This window comes from Lygodium microphyllum, chromosome 15, assembly GCF_053477565.2.
Source record: "Lygodium microphyllum isolate KBCC chromosome 15, Lygodium_microphyllum_v1.1.10, whole genome shotgun sequence".
NCBI lineage: Eukaryota > Viridiplantae > Streptophyta > Polypodiopsida > Schizaeales > Lygodiaceae > Lygodium > Lygodium microphyllum.
Genome location: NC_141149.1, coordinates 56,488,750 through 56,505,977, shown reverse-complemented (window position 1 = coordinate 56,505,977; position 17,228 = coordinate 56,488,750). Strand labels below are relative to the sequence as shown.

The following is a 17,228-nucleotide window of genomic DNA, read 5'->3' as shown; positions in this document are numbered from 1 at the left end:
GGCAAGGTTCGAGCAAGAGAGCCGACGACGAGCAATGGATCCAAACATGATTATAGATGAGATGGAGTATTTTGGAAACTTGCAAAGTATTATTATGGTGGATTACCATAGCTTCTCCATGATACTACTCGATGTGCAGTGGTTCAAAGTGGTACTTGAAGGAGCTGGAGCAACAGTTCAACGAGGTCCATTTGGATTTCTCAAAATAGATTCCATAAAAAAATGGACGGATTTGCGCAACACCTTTGTGTTGCCGGCCCATTGTGAACAGGTGCATGAGCTCATTCGTTTGTTAATTGTATTACTACATGGTACATGTCACAATAGTTAAATCTCTCTTGTACGTATTTGTGAATAGGTAATCTTCTATCCAAACCCCCGACAACCTCGATGGTGGTATGTTATACCTTCAGCTCCCCGAAGTGTGAGAGTATATGATCAAAGCGATGTTCCGAGCATAAATCAGGACAATATGCAAATAGAGGGATTGATTGTAATGTGTCCTCCTGTTCACTTGTAGGACACGTCTTAGCAGCCCATCGGGAAGAGAATCTAGAAAGCTCCGCCTAGCACTCCCATGGAATGTTACGGGGTTTGCAATCTAGGACTTTCCGAGTCTGCCACGTAGCGGAAGTATTTTGGCCGTTCCCACTTAGGATCGTGAATCGGGGTTTCCCTAATGGTCAATCTCCTAAAACAGCAGCTCTAGTATCGAACCTCGGGCAAACTACTTAACGCACAAATATCAGGGTCGAAGCAGATTCATGCTGCACTTGGTTCAAGGAGAATGGGAAATGAGAGGGATGCAAAGCTCGAACTCTTTGCCCATAAGGTATAGTCCCATTCTGTTCCCCTAAAACAACATAAATCGGAATTCCAGTAACATGAACTCTAGGTCAGCATTGCCTGCTATCATTTCCTTCGAGAAGGGTTCCTTGCTATCCATTTCGCTTGAGAAAAGTTCTCGGCCAACCAGGACCACCCATCCATAGGACGAACCCATGGCCACATCCACCGCACTTTACTCAAGGTTGCTTTAGTTGTCTAATTACCTACCACATTTAGTTGGACACACAAAAAATAACTTCCTTAATTAGCTAGTTAGACATCGGTTCCTTCACGTAATCTTAGCACTTGACATAGAAAAACAGTGTCAAACAAGTTCCTTTTCAACAGTTGATCTCTATTTATCTTTGGAAAACATCATATAATCCAACCCGTAGGCTAATCCATAATCCGCCCGAAGGCAATCCATAATCCACCCGAAGGCTATCCAGCAATCCACAGGGATTGCTAATCCAAGATTCTGCCCGTAGACTAGTATGCGAGCCTTGAGATCTAATCCCGAGTCATGTTGGCCTCTTGTGTAGGGCCCGGAAGGCAAGGGATTTACGGCCAGAGCCCCCCTGGCACCCAAGCATCCTCCTGCTCCAAGTAGTGTCCAACGGAGAGACCTTTAGTTCCTTGGGCAAACAATGCAAATAGTGCTCCTAAACTATTACAAGCACAATCAATCCAATGGTCGTTTATTTGGCCAACTGCTAAGGAGTGAATCCTTCTCTCCGAATGCATCCAGCATTTCGATTCGGGATCAATTGCAACTTGGCAAGATCCCCAAGGGTTTGTTTGTTCACCCTTTTGTCCTTGGGTTAGGGCCATACCCTGTTAACCGAACTTAACCGACACCTTAGGTTTCATAAACTAACAGTAAATCCTGGCGATCATGTCGCTCTAACTTGATTGATCCTTTGCTTCCAAGCAAATACCTAACTTCCCTTAACTTGGCAAATCAGCCCAAGAAAGGTGATGTAGGAGGATGTTTACTCATCCTCTTGCAAGTTAGACTTGTGCTAGAACCTGCCAACCTCATTACAAGGAGTGGCAAATCTCTCTTGTGATTAAACCACAAAGTCGTGTGACGTTGCAACTTGTTACACAAGTGTCACGCTTGACTCATGGGATCATTTCACCCATTGAATGACATTTCCTATTCAAGGAATTATGTTTAGACAAGATGTAGGATGTGGGATATCTTCTTACCAACCCAACCCTATTTGTACTAGTCCGACAACGTTTGGTCCTAGGGTTTCCAAACTCAATCTGAGTTTTAGCATTAAGTCGAACGATCCTTAGGGTAGAAACCCTAGATCGTTGTTTGCATGAGCATCCAATTGACCCAAACATTCTGTGAATGTAGGTAGGACCTTTGGAATTGAGGGTTTCGACTTAGCATCCAAGTACAATACTTGGCTGCATTTTTGACATGCCAAGCCCTAGCTAGTACTTGAGGTGTTTATCGTATCGACCAGTTATGCCTATACGAATCCCTTGCGGGTTAGGTGATTTAGCTGAATTGGACTACTTGTCTTGCGACAAGGGCGATCCTTTCTCCTAGAGATGCTAACCTTGTCTAAAGGTGTAAGCAGATGCTAGATATCACATTTCGTGCAAGTATACGATTTGTTACATCTATGTTCTAGAAGGTATGCAATAACCCTTCACTTTCCTTACTAAAGTCACGACGAATGATAACTTGCATGAAACCTATTAGGGTTTACATCAAAGAACCATGCCTAGAATCCTTTTGTCTAAGCTTTAGAATTTCACGCTTTGATAAGCGCCATGCAATCTTTTCCAAATGAAACTTGATGAAATGAAATTTACGCATGACAAATATGTAACATGCGACCCTTAGATACAACATCGTTAATGAAGTTCATGTGATATGCAACATTCAATCCGTTCGACAAACATCTTTGCATGCAATGTGCAACGTCCATAGTTTTGTTTTCATGCCGTGCAACGGAATTTAACAATTTCCTCATGCGAGTCATAACAAAGGAAGTTATTGACTAAATGCAAGATACTCTTTTCCTTCACGGCCAATGCACGTAACAATTTTCTCTTTAACCCTAGTCAATATGTATTTTAGACTTCCACTTTGAAAATGCATGACAAGGCAATTTGCGACTAAGTTGAGTAAGTGATTTTTATTCATAACTTTGGAGATGCAAATGATCCAATTGCATGATATGCACCGATCCTTATCTATCGTTTACAGAGATACTTTCCCAAATGTACTTTTATCACTACTACATGAATGAACGATAAGCAAACAATGCATTCTTCCTATGGAATTAAGAATGCTTAAAGCATTTCTTTATGTGGAAATAAGTTCGTGGAACCTGGGCTTGTGGATGTGTGTGGATTTTCACATGTAAGTTCGGGGAAGAACCTCCCGCCTACGCCTTGCATCTTCTTGGGAGCCATCTTTGACGACTTGAACTCCGCAATCTCTTACTCGGTCTCCAAATTTCCTCCACTTTGGCAAAATGGCCTCCAAGCCCGCCTGCTTTCTCCCTTGCGCAGGAATTGGGGTTTTATGAACCCAGTTTTAAAATCGGGGAGGGCATGTAGGAACAAGACTTAAGGCCTTATCCTTTAGAAGCTTCCAAGAAACTTCTAAAGAGCTTCTGACTTTGAAGAGAGCCGACGTAGAAGAGCCCCAATGATTGGGAAGAGGAAAAGATTGTTGTCGGGGGGGATTAGGATGATGACAGGGATGGGCGGTGATCTAGTGGCAATCGCAGTGGCGGTCTCACAGCAGGCGGCAGCCTTCTTCCTAACACAGCATCGTTCGTTTTCTCCTCCCTTCGATTCTCCTCAGCACCCCATCCTTCCTTCTCTTTTGTGCCTTTGATCCTCCTCTCCCCCAACTCGTGCCACAAGGAGGTCATGTATGGTGTCGGGATGACGGTGGCAGCGGCAGGGTTTGTCCTCCTCCTCTGACCGTGCATAATACAGCAGCCTCTCCCTTCAATTTTGTGCCTCCCCCCAATGCCTAAGGGGGAGGTTATATAGGCCAAGGGGGGGAGGTGGTAGCCACCACGTGGCCTATGCATGGCCCTCCCCCCTCATGCTCCCTACACCATACCTACTGCCTCTCCCACTCCCTCTCCTCCAGCCATGCATCGACTAGGGGAAGGGATAATTATTTTTAAAAAACTTGACTTAACCTTACCATTATCCATTTTATCCCTTCAAAAAGGGTGTTTCCCTGCGGGTTTTGCGGTCTTAAAACCCAGCCTCAATTGCTCAATGCGGAGGCCTCATTTTTGCACGTGCGGGGTATGGTTCAAGCTGCTGGGAGATAACCTTGCACAGGTTTTACGCGGCATGCAGGGAGTCAAGTTCAATAATAATTTTGAGTGGAAATATTATATTGATATTGCAAGTTCAATAATAATTTTAAGCGAAAATATTACATTGACCTAACTTTACCATTATCCATTTTGCCCCTTCAAAAAGGGCGTTTCCCCGCGCGGGTTTTGTGGTCTTAAAACCCGGCCTCAATTGCTCAATGTGGAGGCCTCATTTTTGTGCGTGCAGGGTACGGATTAAGCTGCCAATAGTTACGATGTGGGAGAAATCCTTGCACAGGTTTTACGTGGCGTGCAGGGAGTCAAGTTCAATAATAATTTTGAGCGACTGAAGACCATGTCTCCTTCCTCGAAGGTTCTATCTTGACGTTTCAAATTTGCGTATGCCTTCTGTCTATCCTTGGCGGCTTGGATGTCCTATATTATTGACTTCATTTGGTCATCCATATCTTCCAGCATCTGCCTTGAAGCTTCAACTCTTAGGGTAGGATTTGAGAAGTGTAAAGGACTTCGATAGTCATGCCCATACAATGCTTGAAAAGGGGTCATCTGAATGCTTTGTTGGTAAGAAACATTGTAGGCAAAATCAACTAGTGGCAAGTATTGAATCCACCTTTTTGGTTCACGGCAGCAGTGTATTGCCCTTAGCATATCCTCAATGACTTGGTTGTCTCGCTCCATTTGACCATCGGTTTGGGGATGGTAAGCTGTACTAAAATAGAGTTGAGTCCCAATGGCTTCGAAGATAGCTCTCCAGAAGTGTGATGTGAAGAGAGAATCACGATCACTAATGATTCTTCTGGGAAACCCATGTAGTTTGAATATCTCCTTGATGAACAACCTTGCAATGTCTGAGGCTTTATAGTTTGTCTTAACAAGAATAAGGTGTGCAACCTTAATATCAACCACAACCATAATGGAGTTGTATCCTCCCTGAACTTGGGGTAGGCCAACAACAAAGTTCATACTGATGATTTCCCATTTCATTTGGGGAATGTCAAGTGGTTGCAACTTTTCTGGCATTTTGACATGTTCGGCCTTAATACGCTAACAAGACAAACATTCAGTGACATATTTGAGAACGTCACCTTTAAGCCTCTCCCAATAGTAGCTCTTTCTTTTGACTGCATTAAGGGTCTTGGCATAGCCAGGATGTCTTGAGAAAGGGGAATCATGAGCTTCCCAAAGTATCTTTTGCTTGAGTGACTAGCTTTCCGGTATACATAATCTCATTCTATAGTAGACAAGTCCACTATTGATAAAGAATTCCTGATACTTAGCCTGTAGCTTTGGGTCTTGATCCTTGATAGGGATCTCCCTTAGCATCTTTTGATAGGTTGGATCATGGCATGCTTCATCTCTAGCTAGCTCAAGTATTGGGTTGTTTGGCATGGATACCTTTGTGGCTAGAGATCTAGCTGTTGATGGATTTTGCAAGATTAGAGAATTAAGGAATGCTTTGTGACTAAGTGCATCGGCAACTACATTCTCCTTTCCAGGCTGGTATTTGATTTCAAAATCGTACTCCTCCAGCACTTCAATCCATTGACGTTGCCTCATGTTGAGTTCATTATGGGTAAATATCCACTTGAGACTTTTATGATCCATCACTAGGGTAAACTTGTTACCCGGCAAGTAATGTCTCTAAAGATTTAGAGCATGGATGATAGCTAACAACTCTAGATCATGGGTAGCATAATTCTTCTCATGACTCTTCAGTTTTCTTAAAGAGTATGCTACAGGATGACCTTCTTGCATAAGCACACATTCTAAGGCAAGCGTGCTAGCATCAGTTACTGCTTCAAACTCTTTACTGAGGTCCGAAAGTTTTAGGATAGGTGCTGATACCAAACTTTGCTTTAGTCTATCAAAGCTAGATTGTTCAGCAGAGTTGACCATGCAATTGATGTTTTCTTCTTCAGTAGATCCGTCAGAGGTGCTGCAATCAAAGCATAGTTTTTTATAAAGACCCTGTACCACCCTGTCAAACCAAGAAAACTATGTATTTCTTTGACAGTTGTTGGTATTGTCCACTCCAGAATATCTCTGACTTTGGCCGGATCCAGTGAGATTCCTGTTGGAAACTGCAAGGAAGACGAGAGACGAAAGGAAGAGAGGAGAAGAGAGATATAAGACATCAGAAGTGGAACCCCAAAAGTGTGTCAATTGAGCACACATGATAGGAATATATAGAGGGGACCTGGGGCGCTATATATAGACAGACTATATATAGCTAACAAGGGTGCTATATATAGACTGACTACATATAGATAACACCCCTGCTCAAATAAAGGTACTATATACAGCTAACAATTCCTTCTGCTGACAGGATGAATCCCATATATTCAATCTGACGTCTGAAGAATGCACACTTCTTCATCTTGGCATAAAGCTTGTGTGCCCTCATTGTCTCAAAGACAATGAGAAGCTAGGGTTCATGATCTTCTTCTTGTTTGAAATAGACTAAGGTATCGTGAAAGAAGACGAGTACAAAGTCATCAAGATATGGCCTAAAGATATCATGCATTAACTTTTTGAAGGTGGCAGGTGCATTCGTCAGCCCGAATGACATGACTAGGAATTCATAGTGTCCATATCTTGTGTTGAATGCCGTCTTTTGGATATCTTCTTCCTTGATCCTTATCTAATAGTATCCAGACTTGAGATCAATCTTGGAGAAGATCTTCGCACCTTGAAGACGGTCAAGAAGTTCATCTATTCTTGGAATAGGATACTTGTTCTTAATGGTTGATTGATTCAATCCTCTGTAATCAATACATAGCCGAAGCGTTCCATCTTTCTTTTTCTGGAACAGCACTGGAGCTCCCCATTATGAACTGCTAGGACTGATGTAGCCGTGATCTAACAGTTGCTTGAGTTGTTCCTTCAGCTCAATTGCTTCCGGGATGGACATTCTATAAGGCCTCTTTGCAATTGGTGCAGCTCCCAGCACTAGCTTGATCTCATGATCAACTTCCCTTTGAGGTGGAAGTTCTGTCAACTCTTTAGGAAATACGTCTACGTACTCCTTTAGCCATGAAGGTTCTTCACTGAACTCCTGATTCTGATCTAGCTTGTTAAGCTTAATCAAGTAGACAGGTAGTCCCTTTCTAACTCCCTTTATAATCCGAGATGATTTGGCCAATTGAATTTTCGGCTTTCTAGCCTCTCCTTGAGTTGTGACCAATTTCTCTTTAGAGTTTTGAAAGGAAACTTGGCCCTTTCCACAATGAATGTGGGTGTCATTAGGTTTAAGCCAGTCCATTCCGAGCAAGCACTCATGGATGCCTAGGTTCTTGACCCTAAATCTGACCGAAGTTGACTTTCCTCCCAGAAAGAATTCCACCTTAGCAGTTTTTCTGGTACAAGTGACCTCACGACCATTTGCTAATTCCACAAGCAAGGTAGGTGCTTCTATTGTGGCTATTCCTAATCTTCTTGCACAAGCTGGTGAGATAAAGGAATGTGTACTGCCACAATCAATCAAGGTTCTGAAGCCTTTACCTTGATAGTCCGATGGTGTCTGAATCACTGAAAACTGGTGATTCGGGCCTTTCTTGTGAAGGGCGGTATGGACTGTTGCCCTCTCAAAGTCTGCTTCCATGGTCGGGTCTTCCTCATCGCACATTTTCCTATTGGCAACAGAGGCAGTTCTTCCTCTGCCTCAGGTGGCGGCTCCTTGGCCACGGGCGGTTCCTTGGAATAGTCCTTGACGTTGTCCTTTGCCAAGTTTGGGACATTGCCTTTTGAAATGACCGGGCTCGTTGCAATGGAAGCAACGGAGATGGCTCCCAAAGAAGACGTTGGGAGCCATTACCTTGGGTAGGAACAAAGTTATTGACATTGTTGGTCCTTGCTTTCTTCAATTGTCCCCAGTTTTGACCTTGAACTCTCTTTGTTGGGACCTATATACTCCTTTATTCTGATCATTATAAGACCAAGTCTTGTTATTTCTTGGCCTGGTCTGCACCTCCTGAATTATGGGCGTAGCTTGAATGAGTGTGTCCTAAAGATCTATTGGGCGCATTGATTCGAGGCGGGTATTTATAGGTGGATTTAAATCGGCACAAAACTTCGACACCTATTGTGTCATATTCATTTGTGATGCATACTTCAAAAGAGAGATGAACTTTGAGTAGTATGCGTCAAGGGTCAGACCAAGTTGTTTCAGCTCGTAGAACTCATTCATCTTTTGCATGCGGTACGTAGGTGGTAAATATCTTCCTTGCACAGCTTTTTTCAGCTTTTCCCAGGTAACGGACCCTTTCAAGATCCCTTGGTCTCTGTATCATTGCTTCCATCAAAGTCTGGCTTCGCCGGTGAGCTTCAACTTGGCTAGCATTGCCTGGTTGGCGGGTTCAGTACCGGCCGCTTCAAAGTAATCTTCCATGGACTCGATCCAAATCTCAACATCAGCTTGGACAATCCTTCCTTTCCCATCAAATTCTGGCGGCTTGATCTGCTTGAGAAGAAACTTCTTCTCCTGAATCACGGCCATACTTGGTGTAGGGGTCGGACTAGGAATCTGTACCTAAGGTTGTGCCTGGGCATTAAGATTCTTAACGTTAACAACTCGCTAAACGTTTCTTACATTACATTTCATGCCCAACTCAGCTTTCAGCCAAGAAACCTAATCACTTAAGTTTTTATCAATACTCATAGACAAGACAATCATTGATAAAAAGAGGTCTTATTTCATTCATATGGGCATAGCCCTTTCGGAGTACAATATTTCTTGGGATGGTAGAGCAAGCTGATACATTAATTCGGGGAGAATAAGATTGTGTTACATTTAACTACGGGAACTGGGTAATAGTATGGATTTGGGTCATGGATCTTCAGGAATCGATAAGTCATTGGAAGATTAGGGTATCCTTTTCTTTGGTATCCATTCTTCTCGTATCGTCCCAACACCTTGATCTTGTCAGTGGGGATTATGTGGGTCACTTCCTCGTACACAAATGTGTTCAGCTTGACCTTTCGACCTTCGACATGTAAAGTTGCATTTACGTGAGCCTCAACAAAGATGAACAGCTTCACAATCTTCAAATCCTCCAACCACTTGATTCTTTTTAGGTTGATTCAAAGGTACGCAAATCGGTGGGTAGCTATGTAGTAGATTCCTGAATCACCCATCCATCTCCGTTCCACGTACAGAGGCAATGGATTGTGAATGCGGTCTAGGATGTTCATCATATCGATCCTTCATCGATAATTCGAGGCATGCATCGCGGTCATAAACATGACTTGGAACACCATGATTCTACTCCATGCTTCATGACTTTGCAAGACAGCATCGATAAGTAAAGAAATGTTCTTAATAGCAACATTTGCTTTACTTCTTCTTACTAAGTTTTCTTATAGAGATAGATCCTTCGTTGGTTCACTCTGATACCAACTGTAACGTGTGCACCGCATGACACGTCTTAGTAGCCCATCGGGAAAAGAGTCTAGAAATCTCCGCTCGGCACTCCCATGGAATGTTAGAGGGTTTGTAATCTAGGACTTCCTGAGTCTGCCACGTAGCGGAAGTATTCCGACCGTTCTCACTTAGGACCGACCTGAATCAGGGTTTCCCTAATGGTCAATCTCCTAAAATGGCAGCTAGTGTCGAACCCCAAGTGAACTACTTTATGCAGAAACGTCAGGGTCGAAGCGGATTCATGCTGCACTTGATTCAAGGAGAATGGGAAACGAGAGGGATGCAAAGCTTGACCTCTCTCCCCATAAGGCATAGTCCCATTCTGTTCCCCTAAAACAACATAAATCGAAATTCCAGTAACTTGAACTGTAGGTCAGTGTTGCTTGCTGTCATTTCCTTCGAGAAGGGTTCCTTACTATCCATTTCGCTTGAGAAAAGTTCCTTGCCAACCGAGACCACCCATTCGTAGGACGGACCCATGGCCACATCCACCACACTTTCCTCACGGTTGCTTTAGTTGTCTAATTACCTACCACATTTAGTTGGACATGCAAAAAACAACTTCCTTAATTAGCTAGTTAGACATCGGTTCCTTCACGTAATCTTAGCACTTGACATAGAAAAATAGTATCAAACAAGTTCCTTAGGGTAGAAACCCTAGATCGTTGTTTGCATGAGCGTCCAATTGACCCAAACATTCTGTGAATGTGAGTAGGACCTTTGGAATTGAGGGTTTCGACTTGGCATCCAAGTACGATACTTGGCTGCATTTCTGACGTGCCAAGCCCTAGCTAGTACTTGAGGTGTTTATCGTGTGGACCAGTTATGCCTATATGAATCTCTTACGGGTTAGGTGATTTGTCTAAGCTTTAGAATTTCATGCTTTGATAAGCCATGCAATCTTTTCCAAATGCAACTTGATGAAATGAAATTTACGCATGACAAATATGTAACATGGACCCTTAGATACAACATCGTTAATGAAGTTCATGTGACATGCAACCTTCAATTCATTCGACACACATCTTTGCATGCAACGTGCAATGTCCATAGTTTTATTTTCATGCTGTGCAACGGAAGTTAACAATTTCCTCATGCAAGTCATAATAAGGGAAGTTATTGACTAAATGCAAGATACTCTTTTCCTTCACGGCCAATGCACGTAACAATTTCCTCTTTAACCCTAGTCAATATGCATTTTAGTCTTCCACTTTGAAAATGCATGACAAGGCAATTTGCAACTAAGTTGAGTAGGTGATTTTTATTCATAACTTTGGAGATACAAAAGATCCAATTGCATGATATGCACTAATCCTTGTCTATCGTTTACAGAGATACTTTCTCAAATGTAGTTTTATCACTACTACATGAATTAATGATAAGCAAAAAATGCATTCTTCCTATGGAATTAAGCGTGCTTAAAGCATTTCTTTATGTGGAAATAAGTTCGTGGAACCTGGGCTTGTGGATCCGTGGGGATGTCCACATGTAAGTTCGGGGAAGAACCTCCCGCGGGTGTGCCTTGCATCTTCTTGGGAGCCATCGTTGATGACTTGAACTCTGCAATCTCTTACTTGATCTCCAAATTTCCTCCACTTTGGCAAAACGGCCTCCAAGCCCGCTTACTTTCTCCCTTGCGCAGGAATTGGGGTTTATGAACCCGGTTTTAAAACCAGGGAGGGCACATAAGAACAAGGCTTAATGCCTTATCCTTTAGAAGCTTCCAAAGAGCTTCTGACTTTGAATAGGGCCGATGTGGAAGAGCCCCAATGATTGGGAAGAGGAAAAGATTGTTGTCGGGGGGGATGATTAGGACGATAGCAAGGATGGCTAGAGGCGATCGCGGTGGTGGTCTCACAGCAGGCGGCGGCCTTCTTTCTAACACGCCAGCGTTCGTTTTCTCCTCCCTTCGATTCTCCTCAGCACCCCAACCTTCCTTCTCATTTGTGCCTTTGATCCTCCTCTCCCCCAACTGGTGCCACAGGGAGGTCACGTATGGTGTCGGGATGGCGGTGGCAGCAGCAGGGTTTGTCCTCCTCCTTTGATCGTACATAATACGGCAGCCTCTCCCTTCAATTTTGTGCCTCCCCCCAATGCCTAAGGGGGAGGTTATATAGGCCAAGGGGGGGAGATGGTAGCCACCATGTGGCCTATGCATGGCCCTCCCCCCTCATGCTCCCTACACCACACCTACTTCCTCTCCCACTCCCTCTCCTCCAGCCATGCATCGGCTGGGGGAAAGGGATAATTATTTTTAAAAAAATTGACTTAACCTTACCATTATCCATTTTTCCCTTTAAAAAGGGTGTTTCCCGACGGGTTTTGCGGTCTTAAAACCCGGCCTCAATTGCTCAATGCGGAGGCCTCATTTTTGAGCGTGCGGGGTACAGATTAAGCTGCCAATAGTTACGATGTGGGAGATAACCTTGCATAGGTTTTACGCGGCATGCGAGGAGTCAAGTTCAATAATAATTTTGAGCAGAAATATTATATTGATATCGCAAGGGGTGGAGGCCACTGAAAGCTTGGAGCATGTAGAGGAGCCAACATCAAGTAACAATGATGGAAATACAAGAGTCCAAGAATTATTTGAGAACGAGGTGGACTCATCCTTTTGTCATAGCATGTCTATCGACCTTCCAATTTATGTAGAGTTGTGTCAGGAGATTGACATGGGACCATAGGATACTTCATACTTGGAGCATCCACTTACTCAATTCGTTGACTAATCGCTTATAAGGATACATAAGATATGCATTTTAAGTAAGATCATTTTTTAAAGATTTATATTACCGTGCTTTATATGATTTAAATTGATTATGTTAATATCATTTTTTGTCTGTGCAGGTGACCTTTGTGGATACTTAGATCATCAGGATGAGTCGAGGGATGAGCGATGAGGAGTTGCAGCATATCTTCTCGTGCATGTCTCTAGATCAGATGGCGAGATTCAGAGACATGGCGGACCAGGAGCTATCTTGGATATCGTCAGGCCACTCTATTAGATCTACTTCGACGCGATGAGATGCTTCAACTTTGAGTAGATGAGGTCGACGCTCCAGACTTGGGCCCGATGGAAGGAGTGCTTCAGGGTCAGGGGGATGCTACAGAGATACGGATGCAGTGAGCCCGTGGATCGACTCAGGATACAGGTGCTACTCCTCGCTCTCATGCGGTTCCAGAGAGCGTGTCTCAGGTGGTTGCTCTGGAGGCACGGACGCAGTGTCTCCGTCTCGTCATTCTGCTGGAGTTGCGTCACCTCCAGTATTTGTCACACCTGTGGGGACGCCTACTCTAGTTACTCCGGCTTTTGCTCAGTCGTCCATAGGTGGCACCCCTATGGGTGCTACTCCGATAGATACTACCCTGGTCGATACATCAAATGTACAGGGGTCTCCTGGATATGCTTAGGAGTGTGGTCACGGGAGGGAGAGGACCCATCTTAGGCATACCCCAAAGGGGTATGCCTATCTTGTAGATGTTAGGTCAGGAGCCATAATCATGAATGATGAGGGGAGGAGGGTGATGGCTCGCATGAGAGAGTTGTGCCAACAAGTTTCTTGGCACAACATCTTGGATCATTGGAAAAACATCCCGGAGGGGAGCAAGGACTACATAGTAGCATCCTTGCATGAGGAGTTTCCGGTACTAGCCACAACAAATAGGTTTTCTACGGGCTGGATGATGGAGTGCATACGTGCATATATATCATACAGATGATCGGACGCACGCAAGGCACTCAAGAGTGGGGCTGCAAAGCCTAAGTGGCTAGAGACAGACGACTAGTGCCGACTGAGGGAGGAGACTACAAATTCTCCAAGACGTTGGAGTCAGCAACGCGAGGCGGCGAGGGCACGACTAGAGACCGGAGTGGTCCATCATCTTGGGAGTGGCAGCCAACAGGACATATTTGGAGGACTTTGTAAGTTTTTCTTTTGTTTCGCTTGCTTATTTTTTTGCAATATCCTTTGTACTGACAATCGTGTTTCTAACAGTTAGTATTTTATTTCCTTTGCAGCACTCCATTACAAATCACGATCAGACCAGCCTTGAGACTCGATATGTAGAGAGGCACGGTCTCACTGCATGGATCGACCGATTGTATAGACGCGGCGGCCCTGTAAGCCACTCATCTTTCTTATCCGTAGTTATCATGTTTATTTAGAATGCATTATTGTATGGTGGACTGATGTGTAGTTGTTTCTTTTTTTGCAGAGTCCATTCGATGCTCTTTTGCAGTGGAACGAGCTTTCGAATGGTGAGGATCTCTAGCTCGCCCTTTGATCCCTGGAGCTCACACACCCTTCTTTTTTGGTCACCTAATCTGTGTAGACATTTTCTATATAATAGTGATATCTTGCTATGATTGTACCAGTCGCTTTCATTATGCGATCATGTATTTATTTCATGTATCAGTGTTATGATTTAAGTACACTTTGTCTTTATTTACAATAGCATTGTACACAATGCAAAAACTATTTTGTATGGCCCAAATAAAGCACATAGTCACAAATTTTTTTTTCCGTGTTACCGTCGCTATTAGCATCAAAATTTTACCTGCACGCATCGTTATTGGCATCGTTATTAGTGTCGAAAAGCGTCGTTATTAGCGACGCTGATACCGACGCAAATATCGATGTTGATAACGATGCTAATACTGACTTTCGATGGCGTCACCAATAACGACGCTTTTTGCGACGACGGGGGCAAATTTCTTTATTTACATTTTCCTGCATATGATCCTAAAATTATCCTTGATTGCTCCTATCCAAGAGGACCCCAAGACGTGTAAAATTATCCATATAAAAGGCTTCAAAAAAGGGATCAATGTACAAAATTTGGATTTAAATTTATTCAAGGTTGGGCTAGATTGTGTTGTGAGAGACGTGAACAATGTGAAAATGTTGAGGCCCCCTAAAGGGTAAAAGATTATGGTGTTGCAAGCAAAGTAGAGTGTGGAAGGGCCCCTCACCTAGAGTCTTTATGCAAACTTTGGCTTCTTGGCTAAAGCATTTATCTCTTCGTGGAAATTGATAGTGCACAATTTGCCCCTTAGAAGTTCTCTCTCTAAGATACTTCATATCCCCCCATTTTTCCCTTTATGCAAGAGGGAGAAGGAGATTGTGGTATACTTGTGTGTGGGGGGAAAGTGAAGAATTGGTTGATGGCTGCCAACCTGCAAGCCTTTTGGTATGAAGATAGCCCTTTTCGGGGATAAGGGTGGACCGGATGACCAAAATATGAAGCTAGTTTATTGTTTGAGAGCTCTTGCACTTAAATTTATTTGGAAAGCTTGTACATCTGTTGTAGCTTGTTAAATCTGGCTACTAGGCTTTGCTTTGATGCATTGCCATGAACAATGCTGTACTTAAAAAAGAAAGAGGCATCTACAATAGTACGTTACCATTGTATTATAAAACAAATCGTGGCTAATTACGCAATACATAAAGTGCTAAAAAACAGATTCAGGCTCAAATCGTGGCTAATTACGCCATATATAAAGCAGTAAAAAACAGATTCAGGCTCAAATCTTCAAGATAGTACGTTACCATCGCATTTTAAAACAAATCGTGGCTAATTACACAATACATAAAGTACTAAAAAACAGATTTAAGCTCAAATCTTCAAGATAGAGGAATAAATTTGCTATTTTAAGGAGAATGAAAAAGCACATAAGATTATGGGGCCGATCGGACCCGGTCCGCTTGTGGATTACAGATCTGGTTGTGGGTAGTTTGTGTGTACGTTTGTGGAAATGTTGTGGTGTTTAATGTGATTAGCAGCGTCGGTGCAGCAGAGAAAATGACTACATGGATGGTGGGCTACACGCGGACGTTATTTTGATATGTATAGGTGGGCTACATATCCAAGCTATTGTAACTACAGATACTTATACTACAGGTAGTTGTAATCCGCGATGTAGCGGACTTCACTGGAGAAGTAAGCGGGGATGGTGTCCCAGGGGTTGGGCAAGCTGTCATTTGTGACGTAGACCCACCCGGCGTTCTGCTCGTAGGCGTGGTCGATGACGTCGCCGTAGTCGAAGTCCGACACGTCGACGTCGGTGACGTTGTAGAAGAGGCCGCAGAAGTTGCTGCGGTCGTACTGGGCGGTCCAGGGGGCCTGCGACCACTGGAGGGCGCCGACGCCAGACTCGAAGGTGCAGACGATATCGGCGACGCGGGATCCGTTGAAGATGAGGTAGGACTCGAGGGTTTCGGTCCCCGGATTGTTCACCACCAGCGCGCCCGCCTGCTTGGCCTTGACGTAGCCGTAGAGCGCCTGATAGTAGGCCTGATTGCCATCATCCGTGTTGTCCGCCTCATCAAAGAATATTCCGTCGATATTGCCCGGGTAGAACGCGTACCAGGAGTCCACTTCGGCCTCCACGTCGGTGAGTGGCCGGGCCCCGCGGCTCGTGTGGACGTAGCCGATGGCGCGGCCGGTGCTGTTGCGGAGGGCGGCAATGGCGCTCGCGTAGGTGGACTGCGCCGCCGCCCCCGGGCCGCTGTCCGCGTTGGCCACAGCCACGACCCGGTCGGGCAGCGATGCCGCGGCGGCGTTGAGGGCGGCCCAGGCGTCAGGGTTGCTGCCCGGGTCGAAGTAGGCCGGCACCAGGACGTTGACCAGCTGGCATTCCGCGGCCCGCACAGCCAGCCCTATCAGCAGCACCAGGTGGCCGATCACCAGGAACATCAGCAGGCCGGCATCGCCCATTCTCCCTGGTGGGTGAGTCATCATGCAGATCTTCGTGATCAGCAGCAGAGAATTAGCAACGAATGCGATATCCAAAGCTTCTGCGAGAGGACAGCAAGGCGATATTCCTTGAGGGCCAACTAGGCTTAATTATATATCACAGGAGGCTTATCTACTACGATTGGGTCTCCGGATTAACGTCTGCGATTTCTCTACGCCAACGACGTTGACAAAATCGAGTCCCGGCATTGAAAATTTCCAAACGCTTCGGCAACCCAGTTGACAAAATGTATATGGGGATTTAAGATTTCAAACTACCTGCCATTGCACGTGCATATCCTTAGCGCCAACCAGAGCCGGCCCGCCGAGGCCGGGGGGCCAGTCTGTAATAATCGGGCCTGCTTTTTGACTTGCAGGTGTTCCCTTCGTGGATATTTAAAACCACGTCCTAAAATCACAGTTGCCTTAGTTTTTCCGTCTCTGTCGTGCAAATAATAAAAGTGCCCTTCAAAATCCAAACCCTTCATACAATGAGATATACCCACCTGCGCATTGAATCTCTTGGAAAGTCAAGCTCTAAAATCTCTTATAAATGGCTAGTACTTAAGAGTTAAAAGCTCAACACATCATAGAAAAAACATATCTTCTAGTGATCAGAGGACTATAGGAAGATCAAGTTGCTAACAATTCTATTTCTTAGAGGTTTGAAATACATCTAAGCAATAAAAAGCTTTTGAAATGTCCATAAAAAGATAACAACTCACTCATTGTACACCACCATACTATTAAGAAAATACCAAACGAAAGCCACTCACAAGAAGTGAAGATACCCAACATCATACGTCTTTCCTTCTAAGTGGACTCAAAGATCATAGATCCTGCAATCTTTGGCATCTTGCCAAATCTCAAAAACTAAATTCCATTCCGCATCATCTAGCTTTGGTCTTGTA

At 44.3% G+C, this 17,228-nt stretch overlaps 1 protein-coding gene across 1 annotated transcript; it reads right to left on the bottom strand.

The window, feature by feature from the left end:
* Positions 1–15,231: 15,231 nt before the first annotated feature.
* Positions 15,232–16,435, bottom strand: LOC148024561 (uncharacterized). Its single transcript, XM_087693722.1, has one exon. It carries the CDS (start codon positions 16,321–16,323, stop codon positions 15,478–15,480), a length of 846 nt encoding a protein of 281 aa, XP_087549848.1. The 5' UTR covers positions 16,324–16,435; the 3' UTR covers positions 15,232–15,477.
* Between the last annotated feature and the right edge of the window lie 793 nt (positions 16,436–17,228).